Source organism: Podarcis pityusensis, assembly GCF_964106645.2.
Source record: "Podarcis pityusensis genome assembly, chromosome: 15".
NCBI classification, from domain to species: domain Eukaryota; kingdom Metazoa; phylum Chordata; class Lepidosauria; order Squamata; family Lacertidae; genus Podarcis; species Podarcis pityusensis.
In genome coordinates this window covers 3,018,288-3,039,271 of record NC_138040.1, presented here as the reverse complement: position 1 = coordinate 3,039,271, position 20,984 = coordinate 3,018,288, and the positions used below count along the sequence as shown (strand labels likewise).

General features: G+C 45.6%; 2 protein-coding genes across 2 annotated transcripts in view; one reads left to right on the top strand and one right to left on the bottom strand.

Annotated features, from left to right (window-relative positions):
* Positions 1-418: 418 nt before the first annotated feature.
* The window catches only part of ITGAE (integrin subunit alpha E), a gene marked incomplete at its 5' end in the record, with an annotated part of 59,605 nt that continues 39,039 nt past the window's right edge, over positions 419-20,984 (bottom strand). The window contains 13 exons of the mRNA XM_080983329.1: positions 419-630; positions 2,318-2,428; positions 3,302-3,397; positions 4,542-4,643; positions 5,423-5,467; positions 12,656-12,760; positions 12,857-12,923; positions 13,791-13,868; positions 14,140-14,219; positions 15,466-15,567; positions 16,249-16,381; positions 17,873-17,943; positions 19,101-19,232. Of these exons, the coding sequence (XP_080839455.1) occupies positions 574-630; positions 2,318-2,428; positions 3,302-3,397; positions 4,542-4,643; positions 5,423-5,467; positions 12,656-12,760; positions 12,857-12,923; positions 13,791-13,868; positions 14,140-14,219; positions 15,466-15,567; positions 16,249-16,381; positions 17,873-17,943; positions 19,101-19,232 (1,179 nt within the window). The 3' untranslated portion in view covers positions 419-573. The remainder of the gene's footprint in view (positions 631-2,317; positions 2,429-3,301; positions 3,398-4,541; positions 4,644-5,422; positions 5,468-12,655; positions 12,761-12,856; positions 12,924-13,790; positions 13,869-14,139; positions 14,220-15,465; positions 15,568-16,248; positions 16,382-17,872; positions 17,944-19,100; positions 19,233-20,984) is intronic.
* Positions 8,020-11,610, top strand: HASPIN (histone H3 associated protein kinase). Its single transcript, XM_080982875.1, has one exon. It carries the CDS (start codon positions 8,170-8,172, stop codon positions 11,068-11,070), a length of 2,901 nt encoding a protein of 966 aa, XP_080839001.1. The 5' UTR covers positions 8,020-8,169; the 3' UTR covers positions 11,071-11,610.

Sequence of the window (20,984 nt, the reverse complement as noted above, 5' to 3'; positions counted from 1 at the left end):
CCCGTGTTCCCCAGGAGTCTTTGGCAGGTTATTAAAACAGAGTGTGGGGAGAGGGAGGTTTGAGGAAGGAAAACCATTGGCTGATGGCGAAACCACGGGCCCTGGGTCACGGCCTTAATATGGAAAATGGGAGATGATGGCAGGAGTGAAAGAATGGGTGGGAAAAAACACGTTCACAATCTCAAGCTGGCTGTGAACTAAGCCATGTGGAGTACGAGGTTGCCTCAAAAAATCCACACAGGCCCATGAGGCTCCCAAATAAAATCCGTCAGTGCTTTTTTTTCTAGAATAATAGGTGCCGGTACTCACCATGAAGTTATTACAGAGAGTGCCACAATTTTTAACAACAAAAAGAGAGGTGCCGGTACTGTGTGCCCTTGAGTACCTGGGGGGAGTGCACTGAAATCCATAACAGTGGTTTTCAGGAACCCAAGACTAGGGCAAAAGGTTTATTTTCAGCCTACAGCAAGGAATACATTAATAAAAAGAAGATGAATTCCAATCTGACTGTGCCTCGCACGTCTGAGGAAGGTTACTCATCGTCCCATCCCAGAATCTCTCTCCACTTCATTCTCAGGAATCGCACTGCTCTGCAATCCTATTTTTGTACTTTCTTTTGAAAAAACCACACTAGAAGGGGTTGAAAAGAGAGGAGAAATAAGCCATGGGGAATCCGGCTAATTTGTTCCATTTTTTTTAAAGCAGCAGCAGCAACAACAACAGCAGCAACAGTAGTTTCAATTTTAAAGGCAGAGAATAGTAATAGACGCCTTTCATGTGTGTAAAAGAATACAAGTTTCTAATACAAACTCCCTTGCTTGCTCCTGTGCCAATAGAAGTTCACTCTAATCCCATGGATGGGGGAAAGGGAGACTGTGCCTTTCAGGAGGTTGTTAGACTCCAACTCCCATCAGCACCAGGTAGCAGGGCTGATGGTCATGGGATGATGGGAGCCGGAGTCCAGAGCCACAGGCTCCTCATCCCTTTATATACATGGGAAGGTGCTTTATACAGAGTCAAGGCACTGACCCACCCAGCTCAAAGTTCTCTAGACCAGCAATAGCCAACATGATGCTCTTCAGATGCTCCTCAACTACAACTCCCAGCATCCCTGACCCTGCTGGCAGCTGGCGCTGCTGGGAGTTAGAATCCCACAACATCTGGAGGGTACCATGCCGTCTCCCTGCTGATTGGCAGTGACCCTCCAATGTTTTATGCCAGTGTCTTACCCAGTCCTGCCTGGAAATTCTGGGGGTTGAACCAGAGACCTTCTGCATGCCAAGCAGGTGCTCTAACACTGACCTACAACCCATTCCCAGGTGTAAAACCCTTCTGCGGTGGTCTGTACCAAACCCCCTTGATGCTCGCTCCTGTATACCTGAAGGAGCGTCTCCACCCCCATCGTTCAGCCCGGACACTGAGATCCAGCGCCGAGGGCCTTCTGGCGGTTCCCTCATTGCGAGAAGTGAGGTTACAGGGAACCAGGCAGAGGGCCTTCTCGGTAGAGGTGCCTGCCCTGTGGAACACCCTCCCTTCAGATGTGAAGGAAATAAGCAGCTATCTTCTCTTTAAAAGACATCTGAAGGCAGCCCTCTTTAGGGAAGTTTTTAATACTTGATGCTGTGTTGTTTTTAACACTTGTTGGAAGCCGCCCAGAGTGGCTGGGGAAACTCAGCCAGAAGGGCGGGGTATAAATATATTATTATTATTATTATTATTATTATTATTATTATTACTATTATTATTATTAAAGTCACCCCTGGTAGCAGCAACTCAGATATCAGCATCTTCCCACTGACAACATCCTAAAACAATCTGGACCACCCCCTACCACGAGCCCAAGCGCCCCAGCGCCTCTGGGAGAGGTTGAGTCAGTGGCCCAAGTCCTTCTGTATTGCTCCTTGGCTGAGATCTGTGCAAAATCTTTACTGAACCCCTTTAATTAAATCTGCCAGGGCAACCAATGCATTTTACGTCCTTTTACTCCCCTGCGACTAAAATGCATCTATTGCTCTCAGTGTGGCCAAACATTGTGCTGCAGCAAGCAAAACCCGCCAGGAACTGACCCCAGACATGATGTACCCTTTTCTTCTTTGGAGCTCGTGACATGACTACAAGAGTCTGAAACGTTGGTGCCCGTTTTATTTCACTCTGTGCTGCTCTTATTATTTTATCCTGCTGTAGTCATTTGGATAATGCATCTGACACGCTTGTTACTTTGCTTCTTCAACGCTGCTCATCGACCGTGACAGTAAATATCGGATTTGACTTGATCTAGCCTATTTTTAAAACACGGCTCCATGGAAGGAATACTAACCTTATAAAGAACGGCGGTAATTAGCAGCAGCAGCACCAAGCCGCCCACAGAGCTGCCGATGAGGAAGGGAAGGAAATCAAACACTTTCTCCTTCAGCAAAATCACCTTGATCTACGGACAAGGGGCAAAACAGAAACAAGGGAAGCGGATGCATTTTGCAGGGGAAGCGATCCTAAGACCTTGAGGCATTCAGCGCTCTGCTACAACCTTAAATGTTAAATGGTTTTTAAAAAAATGAATTTTATTAGTATTTTCCACACAACAACAACACGAAAGATATCAAAAGATAACAATACACAACACACAAAAATCAACATTCGAAAACTAAAAAAGACAACAACAACAAAACAAAAAACAAACAAATCCATCTTACAAGTTAATATTATAAACACTAAAACAACAACAAAACATTGACTTCCACCAATCCCACAGCACCTCCTTTATCTCTCATTCTGTCTTCCTGTTTTCTTTATCCTCTCTATCCTAACATCTAGATAAAAATCCTTCTTTCATATCCTTTCACTTCACAAGGTTATTCCAGACTCAGCCAGATTTCTGCCCTCGAACCTTGACTTTTGAGGTATTCATTTAGGCACTCCCATTCTTTTTTAACTTCACTTTTTGGTTTTTGTCTTATTATATCTGTCAATTTGGCTAATCTAAGTATTAAGTATTAAATGTTAAATGTTTAAATGTTTCCGCTCCCTCATAAACGTGAGTGGACTGCACATTCACAGCTGCCTGGGTGTGTAGGTATAGAAAAACACAGTGAAAATCCAACCATAAGATAATAAAGCATGCTATTAAACATTTGCTGCCCTTTCGTGACCCCCTACAACCAGTTGCAGAGGGACGCTGCTCCCCAGGGCCCAATGATAGGGCTGGCCCTGCTGTGCTAAGGACTGAAAAGAGCCCCATTTCTCACTTCCGGTTCACTCTTCCCTGTGGAAAAGGGCCTGAAGTGCCTTGCCTCCCGCCAGTTACCTCTGTTTTGTAATTTTCCGCATTCAGGCCCACGTAAAGGTTCCTGTCGAAAACGATTTCCCCTCGAACCAGCAAGTCAGTCCTGTTTTCTAAGACCTAAAAGGAAGGAGCGGAAGAAGTGACAGCAATGTTTACGACACCCAACTGGAATTTCCCCCATCGTTCTGCCCGGACACTGAGGTCCAGCGCCAAGGGCCTTCTGGCAGTTCCCTCACTGTGAGAAGCAAAGCTACAGGGAACCAGGCAGAGGGCCTTCTCGGTAGTGGCACCCGCCCTGTGGAACGCCCTGCCACCAGATGTCAAAGAGAACAACTACTACCTGACATTTAGAAGACAACTGAAGGCAGCCCTGTTCAGGGAAGTTTTTAAAGTGTGACATTTTAATGTATTTTTAATCTTTGTTGGAAGCTGCCCAGAGTGGCTGGGGAACCCAGCCAGATGGGCAGGGTACAAATGATTAATAATAATAATAATAATTCCAATAGTTAAATGAGGAAAGCCAGTATCGGCCAGGCGTGGGGAACCTTTAGCCCTTCTGCTGTTTCTTTACATATTTACTGCATTTATATCCTGACTTTCTCCCAAGCTGGGATTCAAGCCCCAGCAAGCATGGCCAATGGCCTGAGATGAAGGGAGCTGCAACAGTTCAGGGGTCAGAAGTTCCCACACCTGGTGTAGACAAAGATAGATCAAGGATCTGATTCAACACAAAGCAGCTTTCTAAATTTCAAAGTTTCTCCATGGTGCAGAGAGGGGACTATTAAGGCTACGCGGACCAGATTCTAGCCTCTTGGGTCAAATTTGTAAGGAGGACAGGGCCACCTACCTGTTGATCACCTGACGCCACAATTACATCAAGGGACTGGGCACTTTGAAATCCCAAAGTCGGGACGTCAAAGCACCTGAGGATGTCAAAGCACTCACCAGTTTTTTCCCCAGGCTTCACAATTGCGCTCCCTGCAGAGAACTCATGCAGTCGATCTAGCAGGCTTTGGGCTGAACAGCCGAAGCCTGTTTTCTCTTGCCAAAGCACAACCAGGAGTGCACTTTGAGGCTTCCAGTCATGCCTGACATCACATATGATGCTGGCTATGGGGTTTAGGGGGAAACAGCCTCACCTGTCCATTCTGAACCTCTGTCAGGCCAAGTTTGGCCCGATGGCCAGACATTCCTCACCCCGATCTACTACTCAGTGGTGGATCTTTGCCCCTGGAAAAGAATCTCTCCCCGCAACATATACCTGTAAGGAATTGGCTAAAGGTAGCTCTGCCATCACAACCACGTCCTCCTTCTCTGATGTGATGGTACAACTCACGAGCTGGTATCCAACTCCCTCGCTGTCCTGACAGAGAAATAGCACATATTTCAAAACAGAGCGGAAGAGAGACAATAATTGTGCACAATGCAACTCCACCTTCACTGAAGGATCTGTTTTAGAGAATCCTGGATTCACAAACTCTATTTCCATTGTCAATACTTTGTGTAAACTCTGTCTGGAACTGTGTGAAAACAAGCTATTACTCAGGAATATGACACTCTGGTTTGCCTGACTCCACCTAGTATGTGATGTAACCCTGACACTTATCCCAGATGACCCTGCAGAAGGGGAGGTCCTTCTCCATGCCAAAATGCAAACTTTCAAGAAGAGTTGTTTTTACTTAGTTCTGGGTCCTTCACCTCCTGACAAAAGGGGAGTGGGACTCTGTTGCAACGGATACAGTAGTTAAAAAATCAGCTTTGCTTTCACTTGATTTCTGCCTCAGCTCATTAATCTGTGGCTGGTAATGAACTTGGGGAGTTGGGCCATCAAAAGGCACCATTTCTCTGGTAACAATTTGCAACGGGCCTGTTTCTGGTAACAGAAGCAGCCTTTGATTGTAACCCACAGATTTTGGTTGGTAGAAAAAAGTCACCTATTAATTACATTTGGGTTTTGTTTGCTTTGAAAAAAACTAAAACTCCTGGTTATTTGGTTTTTTCACTCCTGTTTAATTTCTCTGTCTCCCCCCACCCCACCAATTTTTGTATGTATGGATTTCTTGTAAGCTGCCTTCTTGAGAGGCAAAAGGGCAGGAGTATGATCAGCAAACATGCTTCCTCCCTCCACAGCCCTATTTTTACCTTCGAGTCTGTGCGTCCAAGGTCTGTTTTGCACACAGTGGTATTCTGATGAAAGAGGAGAAAAAATGAATGAAACAGGGTTGTGTCCAATGTTGGTCATACTCAGAGTAAGCAACACGGGAATGAATGGGCATGGTCTAATTTCAGCACTAATTTCAGAACACTTAATTTGATACAACTCATAGCACTTAGGCCATGTACACAATATACCTTTAAACACATTCCTTATTTAAAAGAATTCCGGGAACTGTAGTTTGTTAAGAGCTGCTGTGAATTGCAACTCTGTGAAGGGTAATCCTTTCAGGGAAACAATGTTTGAGTGTGCTTTATATGTATAGATCTTGTGCAGTATTAAAGTCGTACAGATTTCTGATCATATACTGTTGCCTCTTTTAAAATAATAACATTGGCTTGTACCCAATGTTACTCCTACTCAGAGAAGACCCACTGAAATTAAAGGACTTAAGGGAGAAGCTGTTGCTGCATCAGTGAGAGCCTGATGACAACATCCTATTTTCACACTGGTATTGAAAGGCATACTGAATTTGCAAACCCTCCAACATTTCTCCGATGAAAATAGGGACGCCCCATTCCATAATAATTTTACTATTTATACCCCACACATCTGACTGGGTTGCGCCAGCCACTCTGGGCAGCTTCCAACATATATAAAAACATAATAAAAACATTTAACATTAAAAAAAACTTCCCTATACAGGATTGTCTTCAGACAGCTTGGGGATTGGATAACTCCATACCCTCCAATGAAAACAGGGACATCCTAAGGAAAAGTGGGACATTCCGGGTTCTAATCAGAAACAGCTTCTCTAAATCAGGGATGCCCCTGGAACATAGGGATAGTTGGTCTGAATCTGACAGTGGAGGTAGGCTTCATAGCCTGTGGCCAATTGAAAGCCTGATCCGCCATGAATTTGTCTTAATCCTCAAAGGGCCATAGATAGGAACACAAGCCCTCTCCACCAAAAAGCCAAAAAAAGAAAAGAAAAGTGTTTTATTGCTACCTTGTAGTCTAGAATTCTTATGCCCCTGCTACAAATGTAGGGCTGATTCTAGAAGGACCTTTAATAAATTGATAAATAAAAAATAATAAAAAATAGATTGAGTTTATTTTGATGCTTCCTTTCGGCTTTGGGGACGACAAACATCCACCTCTTATAAAAATACAATCAAAAAATGGGGGGGGGGGGCGAGGAAGAAGGCAGTTTACAAAACAGGCCATGGAGGTCAAATAGAACAAAAACCAACAATTTGGCAAACACAGAATGAATTTGGCATTACAAAAAAAAAAAAAACAAACCCCAAAAACACATATTGACTTAAATACGTTTGTACAGAGGAGAAAGAAAGTTAGCAGATGGTAAAAGTTCCAGCTGCTGGTGCTCGTCTTACTGTACACCAGGGACCTCAGCAGCCTGGCTTTAATTACTTGGTTAATTACATGTTTATTTGAACAGTACAGTGATAAACAGCTGATACAATGCTCAACCATATAGTTTATGGTGAGCTCTGGGGAGGCAGGTAATGAGAAACTTTATTTCTAATTATTAGCAATTTTCAAATGTATCATTTCAAAGGACATTAACTATTTAATTAATAATAATAATAATAATAATAATAATAATAATTTATACCCCAGCCACTCTAGGCGGCTTGCAACAAAATATTAAAATACAATGTGCTTAATGCGCCACCTATTGCAGATTGCTGTGTTTGGAATTCATTTTAGTGGCAGCAATTTAAAAATTACACTGTACAAAGCAATCCTGAGGGGGGCGGAATTCATGGGGGGAAACATTAGTCAGGATGCAAAGGCAGCTGGATATAAACGTTTCAACAGGCATTCTAAGGCGGTTTTCTGTTCTCACGATGGATTCGTATTTTTTGTTGCGTACGTTTTTTCTTTGAAGTTTATGCGCACTGCTTTGAAATCCTGAATATTAAGAATATAAAAGCAATAAACGGAAAAGAAATACTTTATTTTTTCAGTGCTAGTTATACTCAAGAGTTGACCCATAAAAATGAATGGGCTTAACGTTCATTAATTTCAATGGTTCTGTGCATAAAAGTACATACCACCCATTAATTATTTATAATACATACATATATATATATATATATATATATATTACACTATATATATATATATATATATACACACACACACACACACACACACACATACATATGCGCTCCAGATATATATATCTGGAGCAGAAAGAATAATCCCGCCACACACCCTCAACTGAACGCAGCTTTCCCCAGCCTGACCCTTCAAATGGCGACCAAGAACCCAACCCGACGCTAAGGTGTAGAGCGTCGTCCTTATTCCCCTTTCCTCTAGGAAATGAGGAAAAGAATGAGGAAAGAAGCGCGGGACGGCGCTCCCTACCATAGAGACGGGAAAGGCAAGACAGTAATGGGAAGGAGCAAACCGCTCCCCAACCCCACCTCTTCTCGAAAAATCTCGCGAGAGGCTTGCGCCGCGCTCCCGATTGGCTGCGGTGGCCGCGGAAGCCTCTCGCGAAGGCAGCTTTAAGGGAAGTTCCGCCGGGGTTCTCGCGAGAGCTGGCTTTGAAATGGTGGCGGGCGCGCCGAACTCCGCTCCGTAGCCTAGCGCAGGAGAAGGAACCCGCCCCTCGAGGGTCCCGCCCCCTCGCCCGCTTCCGGCCGACCACTTCCCGTGTGGGGTGAGGGGCGCTCGGGCTGGGCCTCCTGGTTCCGCTCGCATGGAGCAGCCTCGGGCCCGGCTGCTGAGGACGTACTCGGGGCTGCGGGGGGGACTAGGCCGAGGCGGGCCGGGCGCGGCCTCCGCTGCTGCCGCTCGCCGGGCTGGGCTGAGGCGGCTGCCCCCTCCCGCCCCCTGGATCTCGCCCCCGGTGGACCGCAAGCGCCTCTTCAGCAGCAGCTGCTCCTCCTCCCTGTCCTTCGAAGAGACGGCCGCCTCTTCCTCCTTCGGAGACCTGAGTTACCTGCCCCCCAAGGCGACCCAGGAAAAGGCCCCGGCTGCCCCTCCTTCCTCCTCCGAGGACTCCGATTTCCTGCCACCCAGCAGGCAGGCCCGGCTGCGCAAAAAGCCCCCCAGCAGGAAGGGCACAGCCAAGAAAAAGGGGAAGGGGGCCAAGGAGAACAAGGCCCCGCAAGGAGAGCTGGGGGGCCGGCCTGCTGCCAACAACACCTTTGTGCCCCCCACCCCGCTGCGCAGGAACGTCACTCAGCGCCGCCGGAAGCCGGTCCAGAGAGGGCTGAGTATACGGTTCCCGTTGCTGTCGAGCACCCCTGAGCTGCCGCAGCTGGCGAAAAGGGATTTGGAGGAAGAGGGAGGCGAGGAGATTGTCCTGCAGAGCAGCAGCCCTGCCTCTTACACCTGCTGCTTCCATCCCGACGATCTGCAGGAAGTGTTGCGAGAGGACTGCTGTCGTGGCGGCGGCGATGGCCTCTCTGAGCTGAGCTCAATGAAGATGGATGGGGATGCCAGGGAGATGGGAGGCAGCTTGGAGCTCTTCACCCTGGAGGATGTCCCGAGTCTACAGCGGAAGTCTGTGCACGAGGATTCCCAGGCTGAACCTCTGCCAGTGACGTTATTTCAGCCGCACTGCAGCAGCTCACCCCATCCACTGTTCAAAAGCAGCTCTGCCTTGCAGTCTTGCAATTCCTGCAGCGAGATGGGAGCATCTTTGCAAAACAGGGAAGGGTTCACAATCTCGCCGGGGTGTTATGTGGTCAGCCCCAGTCAAAGCCCGGGTGCAGATCATGGCCAGAGCCTCCCAGTGTCACCAAAAGAGCCTCTTTCGGGTGTTTTCCAGCTACAAGCCAATTTGCATGATGACAAGATTTACCTCTGCTTGCCAAAAGATGCAGCGCCTCTTGCTAACAAGAGGCAGCGTGTCTCAGTTCAAGCATGCACCAGTTCTCCAAAGGCAGTCGGTGAGCTGAATGGAGCGGTCTCGGAAGAAGGGAATGAGAACATAAAAGACTATAGTAGCCCCCAGCTTCAGCCCACTGTGCTCCTGGACAGTCGAGTGGTGCCAAACTGGTTGGCTAGTCAGTCCACCAAAAAACAAGCAGTAGTCCACCTTTCTTGGAAAAAACAACATACTTTGCAGTCAGATTCTCTCTGTGGCCTATCTGACACCAGCAGAAAGTTGGTCCCCACCTGTAGCACCGTAGGCACTGGTCGAAAAGCCTGCATCAGTGGATTCAGTACCAGTCGATGGGGACAACGAGGGAAGCTTGAGAAAGCAAGGCAGAAGAGGCACTTGGGGCGGAAAAGGCAGGCTGATCCTTCCCTCCTTCAGGAACGCTTGAAATGCAACAAAACGGAAGACTATCTTTCCTCGTCAATTCTGTCTCCAGAGTGCTCATTCAAGAACTCCAGCTTGTGGCGCAGGATCCGGGCTTCTTTTTCTCTCCACAAGAAAAAGATCATCCTGTCCGAGGTGGAAAGCTTAAGCAGCAGCGTTGCCAATGCTTCTCTTCCTTCCGTGATGGAGACTCCCAAGACCCCCTTCACTCAAAAACTGAGCTACTCTATATCCCCTTCCTCCTCTATGGTCCTGCTGTCGTCCATGACCTCTTCTGCCATGTCAGAGATGGTTCTAACGGATGAGGAAAAAGTCTACAGGGAATGCCATCAGAGTGGCCCCATCTCCTTTGAGGAATGCATCACCCCCGATAAGATGCAGAAGTGTGAGAAAATTGGAGAAGGTGTTTTTGGGGAGGTTTTCAGGACAGAGGGTGAAAGGGGTCTCACAGCTTTAAAAATAATCCCCATTGAAGGGAGCGACCAAGTCAACGGAGAACCTCAAAAGACCTTTGGTGAGATCTTACCCGAGATCATCATTTCAAAAGAGCTCAGCCTTTTGGCAGATGAGGAGGTTCACCAAACGTCTGGGTTTATCAGCTTGCATTCCATTCACTGTGTCCAGGGCAGCTACCCTGACCGTCTCCTGGCTGCCTGGGATGAATACCACAGGCTGAGAGTGTCTGAAAACAACCGGCCAGACTTCTTTGGAGACCGGCAGCTCTTTGTGGTCTTGGAGTTTGAGTATGGAGGAATGGACCTGGAATACATGCAGAACCGGCAGCTGAACTCTGTGCTGGCCTCCAAGAGCATCTTGCACCAAGTCACAGCTTCGCTGGCCGTGGCTGAGGAAGCTTTGCACTTTGAGCACCGAGATCTCCACTGGGGCAATGTGCTGGTGAAGAAAACCCCCTTAAAGAAGGTGAGCTTTAGATTGAATGGGGAGACCCACACTCTCCCCACCCATGGCATCCTTGTCAACATTATTGACTACACCTTCTCCAGGCTGGAGAGGGATGGGTTAACCGTGTACTGTGATCTCTCCACTGATGAGGAGATCTTCCAAGGCAGAGGTGACTATCAGTTTGACATTTACAGGCAGATGAGAGAGGAGAACGCAAACCGCTGGGCTGACTACTTCCCCCACAGCAACGTCTTGTGGCTTCACTATTTAGCAGACAAACTTCTGAAAGAGGTGTCTTACAAGAGGAAGCCAACAACTTCCTCCTTGAAACAAGCGCACAAGCAGCTCAAGCTGTTCTGTGAGGAGGTTCTCAGCTTCAAGTCTGCCACAGATTTGCTGAACACAAGCAATTTCTTTCAGTGATTAAACCGAGCCTTGTGGTTGTCGAATGGTGAAACTTTCGGGTGCTATTGTAAGCACGCAGGTATTCCTTATGATTTATGTATATAATAAAAGATAAGGCGTTTTTTCTCTCAACTTTTAGTTTCACCTTTGGTCAATTGCAATGGATCTTCAAAATAATTGGTTTGTGTTTTGTCTAATAGATTTCAGCCTAATTTACACCTCCTCTCCACCAAATTGCTTTCAGTTCAAAAACATTTAATTCAGAATTTAGGTCCATGCATCTTTAATTAAAGCCTTTATTCTAAATCTTTTTTTAAAAAAAATCTTGCAGGATTTTATCCTTCAATGTTATAGTTCCTTTAAAAAAAAACACGCAGACTGTAGCTAGTTTAACTTTCACAGTATTAAACCTGTTAAGAGCACTGTTTTATATTGGTAAAGATTTATATGGCGTCCAACTTGTATGTATGTACGTATATTTTTTATGACTGTATTTTTGTAATGGTTGGAACTATACAGTTTGTCTACTATAAATTGTACCACACCCATGTCTCTTTAGTAGGACCCTTGAGGTTCATTGGCTCTCCTCTCTACCTGCCCTGCCCCAGCCTAATAAACCCAGAGGTCACATAAATGAACCACGTCAGTCTAGCCAGGTTTTACTTTATCCCCAGGCTACAGAAAAGGTGCTGTTCTACAAGTCCGATCGTCCTTAGCCACTAGTCATGCTAGTTGGACTGATGTTGTAGTTCAGCAACATCTGGAGGGCCAGAGAGGTCCCCCCCCACACCTGTTGGGCTGAAGGGTGGTGGTGAGCTACAGATGTGCAGGATGGTCCATTGGGGGAATCACAAACTGCTCCCCCAACCTCAGCCTGCCTTACAACCAAGTCCAGGTTGCCAGCTTCCTTGGCATGGAAGCTGGCAACTTACCGTATTTTTCGCTCCATGAGACGCACGTTTTTCTTCCTAAAATGTAAGGGGAAATGTCTGTGCGTCTTATGGAGCGAATGCGTGGTCCCTGAAGCTGAATTGCCCAGGGGCAAAAAGCAGATCATGCTTTTCTTCTTCTTCTTTTTTTGAAAGATGGAAGTGGGTGTTGAAACAAAGCCGCTGATAGGGGAGAGAGATAAGGGACGTTAGAGATAAAGGAGACTGCCTGGGAACGGGGAGGTAAAAGCACATGGATCCTCAGGATTTTTGCATTGGGCTACCCCAAACTCACCGTCAAATCACATGACTGTGGCCACTGCATGAACCACAAAAACCATACACCCACTGTTTCGTTCAGAATATTTTTTTTCTTGCTTTCCTCCTCTAAAAACTAGGTGTGTCTTATGGAGCAAAAAATATGGTGATTCTAGAATGGGCTAGAATTAGTTGGCTTTTGCTAGCTCTGACTCCACTCCCTGTTTGGGCTCCCTGCCTTCTCTGTCTTAGCAGCCCGAATGAGCAACCAGCCACCAGTGGTTGGGGAATGCCCCCTTAAGAGGCAGTGGGGCAGATGCTGGCACTGCGCTATCATCCCAGCAGCTCCATATCTTTATAGCTATACTCACACGTGCTTATTTTTTTAAAAAGTGGGAGGAAACCAGAAAACTTACCTGCACCCCTGCCACGTTCTTTATGCTTGCAATCTGGCGGTTGTCTATGTTGAGCGGGACCCAGATCCGCAACTCAAGCTGTGCCCCAAATTGGTTCCCTGTGATCTGCAAAGATTTTTATATTTTTAAATATAAAACACCGACATCAGGTAACAGTGAACCTTTGGGATGAGAGGAAGAGTACAGCGGCTTTGTACCTACATTAAAGGTGAATTGGGTGCTGTGGGAGGATCTTTCATCCAGACTCGCATACACATTTGGAAGCTGCCTGTGGACAAACATTTTTTAAATAAATTAATTGGACAGCTGTTTGATCATTGCAAAACAAAGCATCAGCAGTGCACAAGGAGCAGAGGGAACTTGGGTGTTGCACACACACTTCCATGCATTAATGCCACCTTGGTCTTCGTGGATCTATTCGGATCTGCCCACAGACACACCAGAGGCTTTTCTAGGATACTAAGTGTTTATGGTGGTAACCTCCAGATGTTCGACTCCTGACTTGTCACTGGCCAGGCTGCTGGGAGTTATTTTTACTACTTTTTTATTTTATTTAACACAATCTATATACAGCTTGAAGGGAGGGGAGAAACAACTCTCTAACATTTGGAAAAGCAGAAAATAAAACCTTAAAATTATCAACTGAAAACGGGTTTAAGGTAAAGGACCCCTGGACGTTTAAGTCCAGTCAAAGGCGGCTATGGGGTTGCAGCACTCCTCTAGCTTTCAGGCCTAGGGAGCCAGCGTTTGTCCACAGACAGTTTTCCGGGTCATGTGGCCAGCATGACTAAACCGCTACTGGTGCACGAAGGACTGTGATGAGTGCCAGAGCGCACGGAAACGCCGTTTACCTTCCCGCCGCAGCGGTACCTATTTATCTACTTGCACTGGTGTGTTTTCAAACTGCTAGACTGGCAGGAGCTGGGGCAGAGCAACGGGAGCTCACCCCGTCGCGGGGATTCAAACCGCCAACCTTCCGATCAGCAAGCCCAAGAGGCTCAGTGGTTTAGACCACAACATTCAAAAGAGGATCAAAATCAAAAATAGCTTAAAAAAATTAAGCATAGCCCAAGTCTTGCTCATTTGTTTGTGTCCAAAGAGACATTCTAGTTTTGGCTAATCCTGAAGACTTGACCTGGTGAGGATGGCGTTCATGGCATATTTCACACCCAGGGAACGGTCTTCTCTCAGGGCTGTGCTGTTTTTGTTGGCACTGTGAAAATCAAATAGATGAGTTGTATTATTCATTTATATCCCACCTCTTTCCCCAGAACATGACTGTTAGCTTTCTGTAGTACCCGATGACTCTAAAACAGCCTTCTCCAACCTAGTTAGTGGCCTCTGGAGATTCCAGCTCACCCACCCACCCCAATCCACTTTGGCAATGCACGTTAATAAAACACCAGGCATAAAAAAGTAATGCGCCAAACATGATCATTTGCCCTGTCCGAGTCAATAGTTTTCAGCAGAGACTGACCACTTACTTGGTAACGTTAAGCATGAAGTTAGCAGATTCTGTGGGGAATTTTTTCCCATCTAGTTGCCAGGTCACTGAAAAATTTGCCTGTGCAGCAAATGAAAGAAGAGAGAGAGCAAGAATTACATAATGAGTAAAAAAATTCCTTCCAGTAGCACCTTAGAGACCAACTAAGTTTGTTATGAGACCAACTAAGTTTGGTATGAGCTTTCGTGTGCATGCACACTTCTTCAGATACACTGAAACAGAAGTCACCAGACCCTTATATATAGTGAGAGGGTGGGGAGGGGTATTACTCAGAAGGGTGGTGGGAATGGGTGATTGGCTGATAGGTGTGGTAAACCTGTTGACGACTGCAATTGGTCTTACAGGAAAAAGCAAGGGGTGAGATGGCTAAAAACAGCTTATCATGTATAATGAGATAAGAATCCAATGTCTCTGTTCAGACCAGGTCTCTCCATGGTTTTAAGTTTGGTAATAAGTAGCAATTCAGCCACTTCTCTTTCCAGTCTATTTCTGAAATTCTTTTGTAATAAGACAGCTACTTTGAGATCTTGTATAGAATGTCCTGGGAGATTGAAAGTGTTCTCCTACAGGTTTCTCTGTCTTGTGATTCCTGATATCAGATTTATGTCAATTTATCCTGTAACTAGGGATGCGGGTGGCGCTGTGGTTAAACCACAGAGCCTAGGGCTTGCTGATCAGAAGGTCGGAGGTTCGAATCCCCGTGACAGGGTGAGCTCCCGTTGCTCGGTCCCTGCTCCTGCCAACCTAGCAGTTCAAAAGCATATCAAAGTGCAAGTAGATAAATAGGTACCGCTCTGGCGGGAAGGTAAACGGCGTTTCCGTGCGCTGCTCTGGTTTGCCAGAAGCGGCTTAGTCATGCTGGCCACATGACCTGGAAGCTGTACGCCGGCTCCCTCGGCCAATAAAGCGAGATGAGCGCCGCAACCCCAGAGTCGGCCACGACTGGACCTAATGGTCAGGGGTCCCTTTACCTTTACCCTGTAACTAGATAATGAGTATTTAAGCAAAATAATCAAATCCTGCACTCGTCCTTCCATGTTTAAGCTTTGATGGGCAGCCTTTGAAACAGCTGTTTGGTTTGACTCTCACATTGGTTGCCAAACCTACTGGCACATCTGGCATTCTGAGAAAGCACTGCGGGTGCTGCGTATATCAATATTCTCGTGACCGTCTGAGCGGCTGGAATGTTCGCCAAACATTCCATGATGTCATGCAGCAGCTCAGCCAATGGCTGGCAGAGGTGGGTGTCAAAGGCAACAGGCAGAAGTCTAGGGAGTAGCTGAATGCCTGCACAAATTGAACTTACGGTAGATTTCTTGAAGATCGGATGGCCAACTTTGCAGCGCAGAGATGAGAATAAAACTGAGACTGGCTGAGGTGCGTCACAGTGGATGACAGAAGAGGAAATCTGTTGAGACATGGGGGGAGGGGCAGAGCAGGAATCTTCCTTCAATCCAGAATGTCCCAGAAACCCCTTTTGATACAGCATGCACCTGAGGAAATAGCTAGGGACATGAGACAGTGCCTTATACCACGTCAGACCCTTCAGCTATCTGTCCTGACCAGTAGCAGCTTTCTAGGGGGTCTGGCAGAGAAAGGGCCTTTCCCATAAGTTTAACTGAAAATGCCAGTGGTTAGAATTGAGATCTTTTGCGTGCGAAATAAATGCTATACCACTGAGCTGTGGCTCCTCTCCCCTAAAAAAAACAACAAGATTCTAGTCATCATGGTTCTGAATTCAATAGAAATAGTCTATTTGTCCATCTATGTTTCATATCTGGAGATACTGGGAACTGAGCCTGGGACTTTCTGGGCGCAAAATAAAGTGAGATTCCTGTCCTCGTGATTCTGAATATACCTTTTCCCCATGTGAGACCCTTGGTCATATAGCTCAGTACTGTCTGCACTGACTGGCAGTGGCTCTTCAGGCTTCCCAGCACGGAGTCATCATCCCAGCCCTATGTAGAGAGGCTGGAGCCTTAGGCAGGCAGAGCAGGTGTTCTGCCAATGCGCTATAGCCCCCCTACCTGCCCAGATTGGGGTACAGAAGACCAGTTAAACCCTGGGAAAGTTCAAAGAAAGACATGACCTCTTGGACGTTTTTATAATGGAGGTTTGAAGGGTACTGCAGAACCAGAGACGTCATGTGGGAGTTGTCGCCGCTGTTGGACAGATAGATTTTCATTGCCAGTTCCTTGGTGGAGCCAACCACCAGCTCCTTCCTGTAATGAAATAAGAGATAGTATTTCAAGACCCGCGGACACTGTAAAAACAGCGCAAGGTCTTGTGACATCTTAAAAACTGAAACTTTTGTCAGACAGCCCAGATCACCACCTACAGGACCGCCTCTCCTGGTATGCCCCGCAGAGGACCTTAAGGCCCACAAATGACAACATTTTGGATGTCCCAGGTCGCAAGGTGGTTAGATTGGTCTCAACTAGAGCCAGGGCCTTTTCAGTACTGGCCCCGACTTGGTGGAACGCTCTGTCCCAAGAGACTAGGGCCCTGCGGGATTTGACATCTTTCCACAGGGCCTGCAAGACAGAGCTGTTCCGCCTGGCCTTTGGTTTGGACTCAGTCTGACCCTTATGTTTCCCTCCCCTTATGGTCTTGATCTATCGGTTACTTTTAAAATGAGGCTGCATTTTAAAAATTGCATTTTAACTGTATTTTAAATTGGTCCCCCCCCCCATTATGTTTTTACTGTGATTTTATTGGTGTTAGTCGCCCTGAGCCCGGCTCTGGCCGGGGAGGGCGCGGTATAAATAAAATTTATTATTATTTATTATTATTATATCCAGAAACGGTAGCAAAAGTGGGATTGCTGATAACCACCATGATACCACCGTGAGCCCAAATCATCATGAATTCACAATAAAAAGTATGTCTGGAAAGGGACATTTCTGGTTAAATTTATGCGCTTCCTCTACAGCATAGGCTCAGTGAATGGATTTTACTTCACACCATCTATGAAAAGCATTTTGATACCACTTTAAATAGTTATGGTTCCCCCCCCCCCCAAGAATTCTGGGAGCTGTAGTTTCTAAAGGGAGTTGTTAAAGTAAAGGTAAAGGGACCCCTGACCATTAGGTCCAGTTGTGACCGACTGGGGTTGCGGCGCTCATCTCGCTTTATTGGCCGAGGGAGCCGGCGTACAGCTTCCGGGTTGTGTGGCCACCATGACTAAGCCGCTTCTGGCGAACCAGAGCAGCGCACGGAAACGCCGTTTACCTTCCCACCGGAGTGGTACCTATTTATCTACTTGCACTTTGAGGTGCTTTCGAACTGCTAGGTTGACAGGAGCAGGGACTGAGCAACGGGAGCTCATCCCGTTGCGGGGATTCGAACCGCTGACCTTCTGATCGGCAAGTCCTAGGCTCTGTGGTTTAACCCACAGAGCCACCCGTGTCCCAAAGGGAGTTGTTAGGAGGCCTCTATTCCCCTCCCAGACCTACAATTCCCAGAGTTCCCTGTGAAGAGAGATTGACTGCTGAACCACTCTGGGAATTGTACCTCTGTGGGGGGAATGTGGGGCTCCTAAGAAGTCTCAACAAACTACGACTCCCACAATTCTTTGGGGGAAGAAGCCATGACTAGTGGTAATACAGCGCTTTGAGTGGATGGTGCAAATGTGGCCCAAAATGGGGTTTTCCTTCCCCTATCTGATGGCCAAAAGCACATTACAAAAATAAAAACACATTCAGAAGACTCACTCCATTTCAACAGCTAAGCTCAAGCGAGGTGTGCAGACGGACTTGTCACCACAGTCTTCCATGACTGGCAGCTGACAGGGATGTCGGGAGTCAAAGGGACAAGAAAATTGTATTATTACCATCTTCATCACTGTGGAAACACTTGAAGCCAACCAGAATCCAAGCAACCTCAACCCTTCCCAAAATGGGAATGGCCCATGTTAGTCCTTCTCAGAGTAGACCCACTGAAATTAATGGCCGTAACTCACTTAGGTCTACTTTGTGTAGAAGTTGGTTGGCTGACAACCCCACATGTCATCTCACGTTTACAGCCTCACAACAGTCCTGCAAAGTAGGCCACTCTGAGAAACGGTGACATTTTTGTTTTGGCAAGCCTACCCAGATGCTTAGAACGTTGAGGCAATTTTAATCTGTTTTAGTATTTTAACTTTTAAAGTATGGCTGTTGTTTTTTCTCGATTTTATTGTTTGATCTTTTCATAAACCCCTTTGAGGTTTGTTTGTTTTTTTAAATCAAGCAGTGTATAAATTTTATGAAACAAAAAAATAAATAAAAATAACATGAACCCAGTGAACTAATTGCTTTACATTCCATTTGGTGCTGAAGCCCAGAGTATTCATATATCGATGGACAGATACGCTGGCATCAGATACCTAGTTTTGGTATCTGGTTTTTTTGAACTCCTTAATTTTGCATATGGAAGACAGTGGTGTCTACCAGGTCCCCCCTTTGGACTTGGGTTCTCTTGGTTGGGAAGGACACTTTTGACGGCAGTTTGGTTTCTATGCAAGCTCCTCCCATAATATTTGGCCAGGGCTCAGACAACTCAAACAGCAGCCAGAAAACTGTAAGTGGGACCATATTACACACCTTTCCAGGTGCCTTTCTCTGGTGGAATCTATTTAAAAAAGTTGCGAAAATCGTTTTTTTAAAAAAATGTTTTGAAAAAAATATATTGAATTTGCCATAGCTCATCATCGCCATCTAGTGTCACATTTGTATAAGGCACTTTACAACACTTTACAAAATGTTTTATTTGCAGTGTAGCTGAGTCCCCAGTTTAAGCTTCAACACCACACAGAAGCACTCTTGGGCACTCTGCCACAAATTAACAGATGATGGTGATCATTATTATACCGCCCTTCATACAAAGCTCACAGGGCAGTTTGCAGTATAAAGATTAGACAAAGTTAAGACCCCTAAAAAACCATTATTTATTTCTTGTTACCTGGAAATCCACTTCAGGTTTCTGATACATATCAAGCATAGGCTTGGGGTGGTCCAGGACTTTTCCGTCAGGGTCATGAAGCTCGTAAGTGAGGCGGAGAGTAATGTCAGAGTAGCAGTCATCAGTGCAGGGCTGATATTGAAGTTGAAAAAGGGACAGATGAATGTGCAAGCAAGCCGGGCAAGGGTGGGGAACCTCAGGCCCAAGGGCTGAATGCGGTCCTCCAGATCTCTCCATCCGGCCCCTGGGACTCTCCCCAAAACCACACCCTCTCTCCTCAGACCACACCTCTCACAAGCCCACCTTGACATCCTCACTGAGTGCATTTTCCTGGATGGAAATGTGCCTTTAATCTGTATTTTTGCTTGACTGGCATGAGACACGAGTGGACACTTCCTTTGTTCCTATGATCAGATAGTCTGACCCAGCTGAACACAGCTTTCTAGTTTTATTCCTGCTCTGGTCCTGACACAGCTCTTTTTAATCATCAAAGCATCAGTTTTTGGTTTCTCTCACTTTGCAATTTCCAAATTCTTCAGCATTTTATAGTGCGAATTTCTCTTAACACACCCATTTTTGTATGCAATTTTGCACACAACTCTACACAATTTTGCATTCCCTCCCTTCCTCCCCCCCCCCCCGATTTCCATAAGTTGTTTTCACCAGTACATGCCCGTTAGGCACACTTTACCCTAGTGCATGCATTTTTGTAAATGATACTTATCCGGAAAAGTACACTGCCAGATTTCGAGAAGTGTGGTTTTTAAAGGATGTCTTTGTTGCAGTCCAAATATTGTTTTGGAATCTGCAAATTAGGCAGGTTTACCTTTGAACATCAAATGAATTAACTTTCCCCCCTCATTCCAACAGAGCACACAATATACAGCTCTTTGTTTAAAACTAAAAACAAGGTGCCAGTCCACATGGTTCTGAATTGAGATTTCTCTGCATGCAGTGCACTTAAAGAAAATGTCATGAAAATGATGTATAGAAGGTATCTAACACCATCAAAACTTGCCAAAATATATAGGACAAGAACTAATGAATGTTGGAAATGTAAAGAAAAGGAAGGTATCTTTTACCATATGTGGTGGACTTGTAAAGAAGCAAAGGCATTCTGGGAAATAATATATAATGAGTTTAAAAAATTGTTTAAAAACACTTTTGTTAAAAAAACCAGAAGCCTTTTTATTGGGTATAGTAGGTGAAGAGATACCAAGAGAAGATAAAAGATTGTTTATGTATGCGACAACAGCAGCAAGAACTCTTTCATCCCAAAAATGGAAACAACAAGAAGTACCAATGATAGAAGAGTGGCAGATTAAGATGATGGACTTTGCAGAATTGGAAAAACTGATGGGGAAAATCTGAAACCAGCAAGATCAAGTATTCCAAAAGGACTGGAGTAAATTTATATGATATTTGGAAAAACATTGTAAGCTCCCTTTTTATACTTATTTATCCCTTTTTTCTCCCTTTTTATACTTAGTTAAATTTTGAGGTATTTTGTTATGAAATTAATCAGATTTGAAAAATGTATAAAATGCTGGACATAAAGGTTAATTTTAAAAGCCAAGAGACGGGAGGGAAGGAAGTCAATAGGCTCTAGGGAGCCAGAGAGTAAAGTGAAAAATAATGATGTGATTATATATTGTTAAATTGAAAGTTAATAAAAATCATTTTTTTAAAAGTGAACCTGCCTACAGCGCTTCTGCTAACCTGAACTACAGATCAGATCCCACGGAACATTCTCCAGGCAGATAGCACTGGGAAGCTCAAATACAGGTAGCCCTTCCCTGCTGATTGTCCCCAACATTTGATACTAACAGGTAGATTGCTTCTAGACATGGAGGGGTTTTGTTCAGCTAGTGACAGATCTATCCT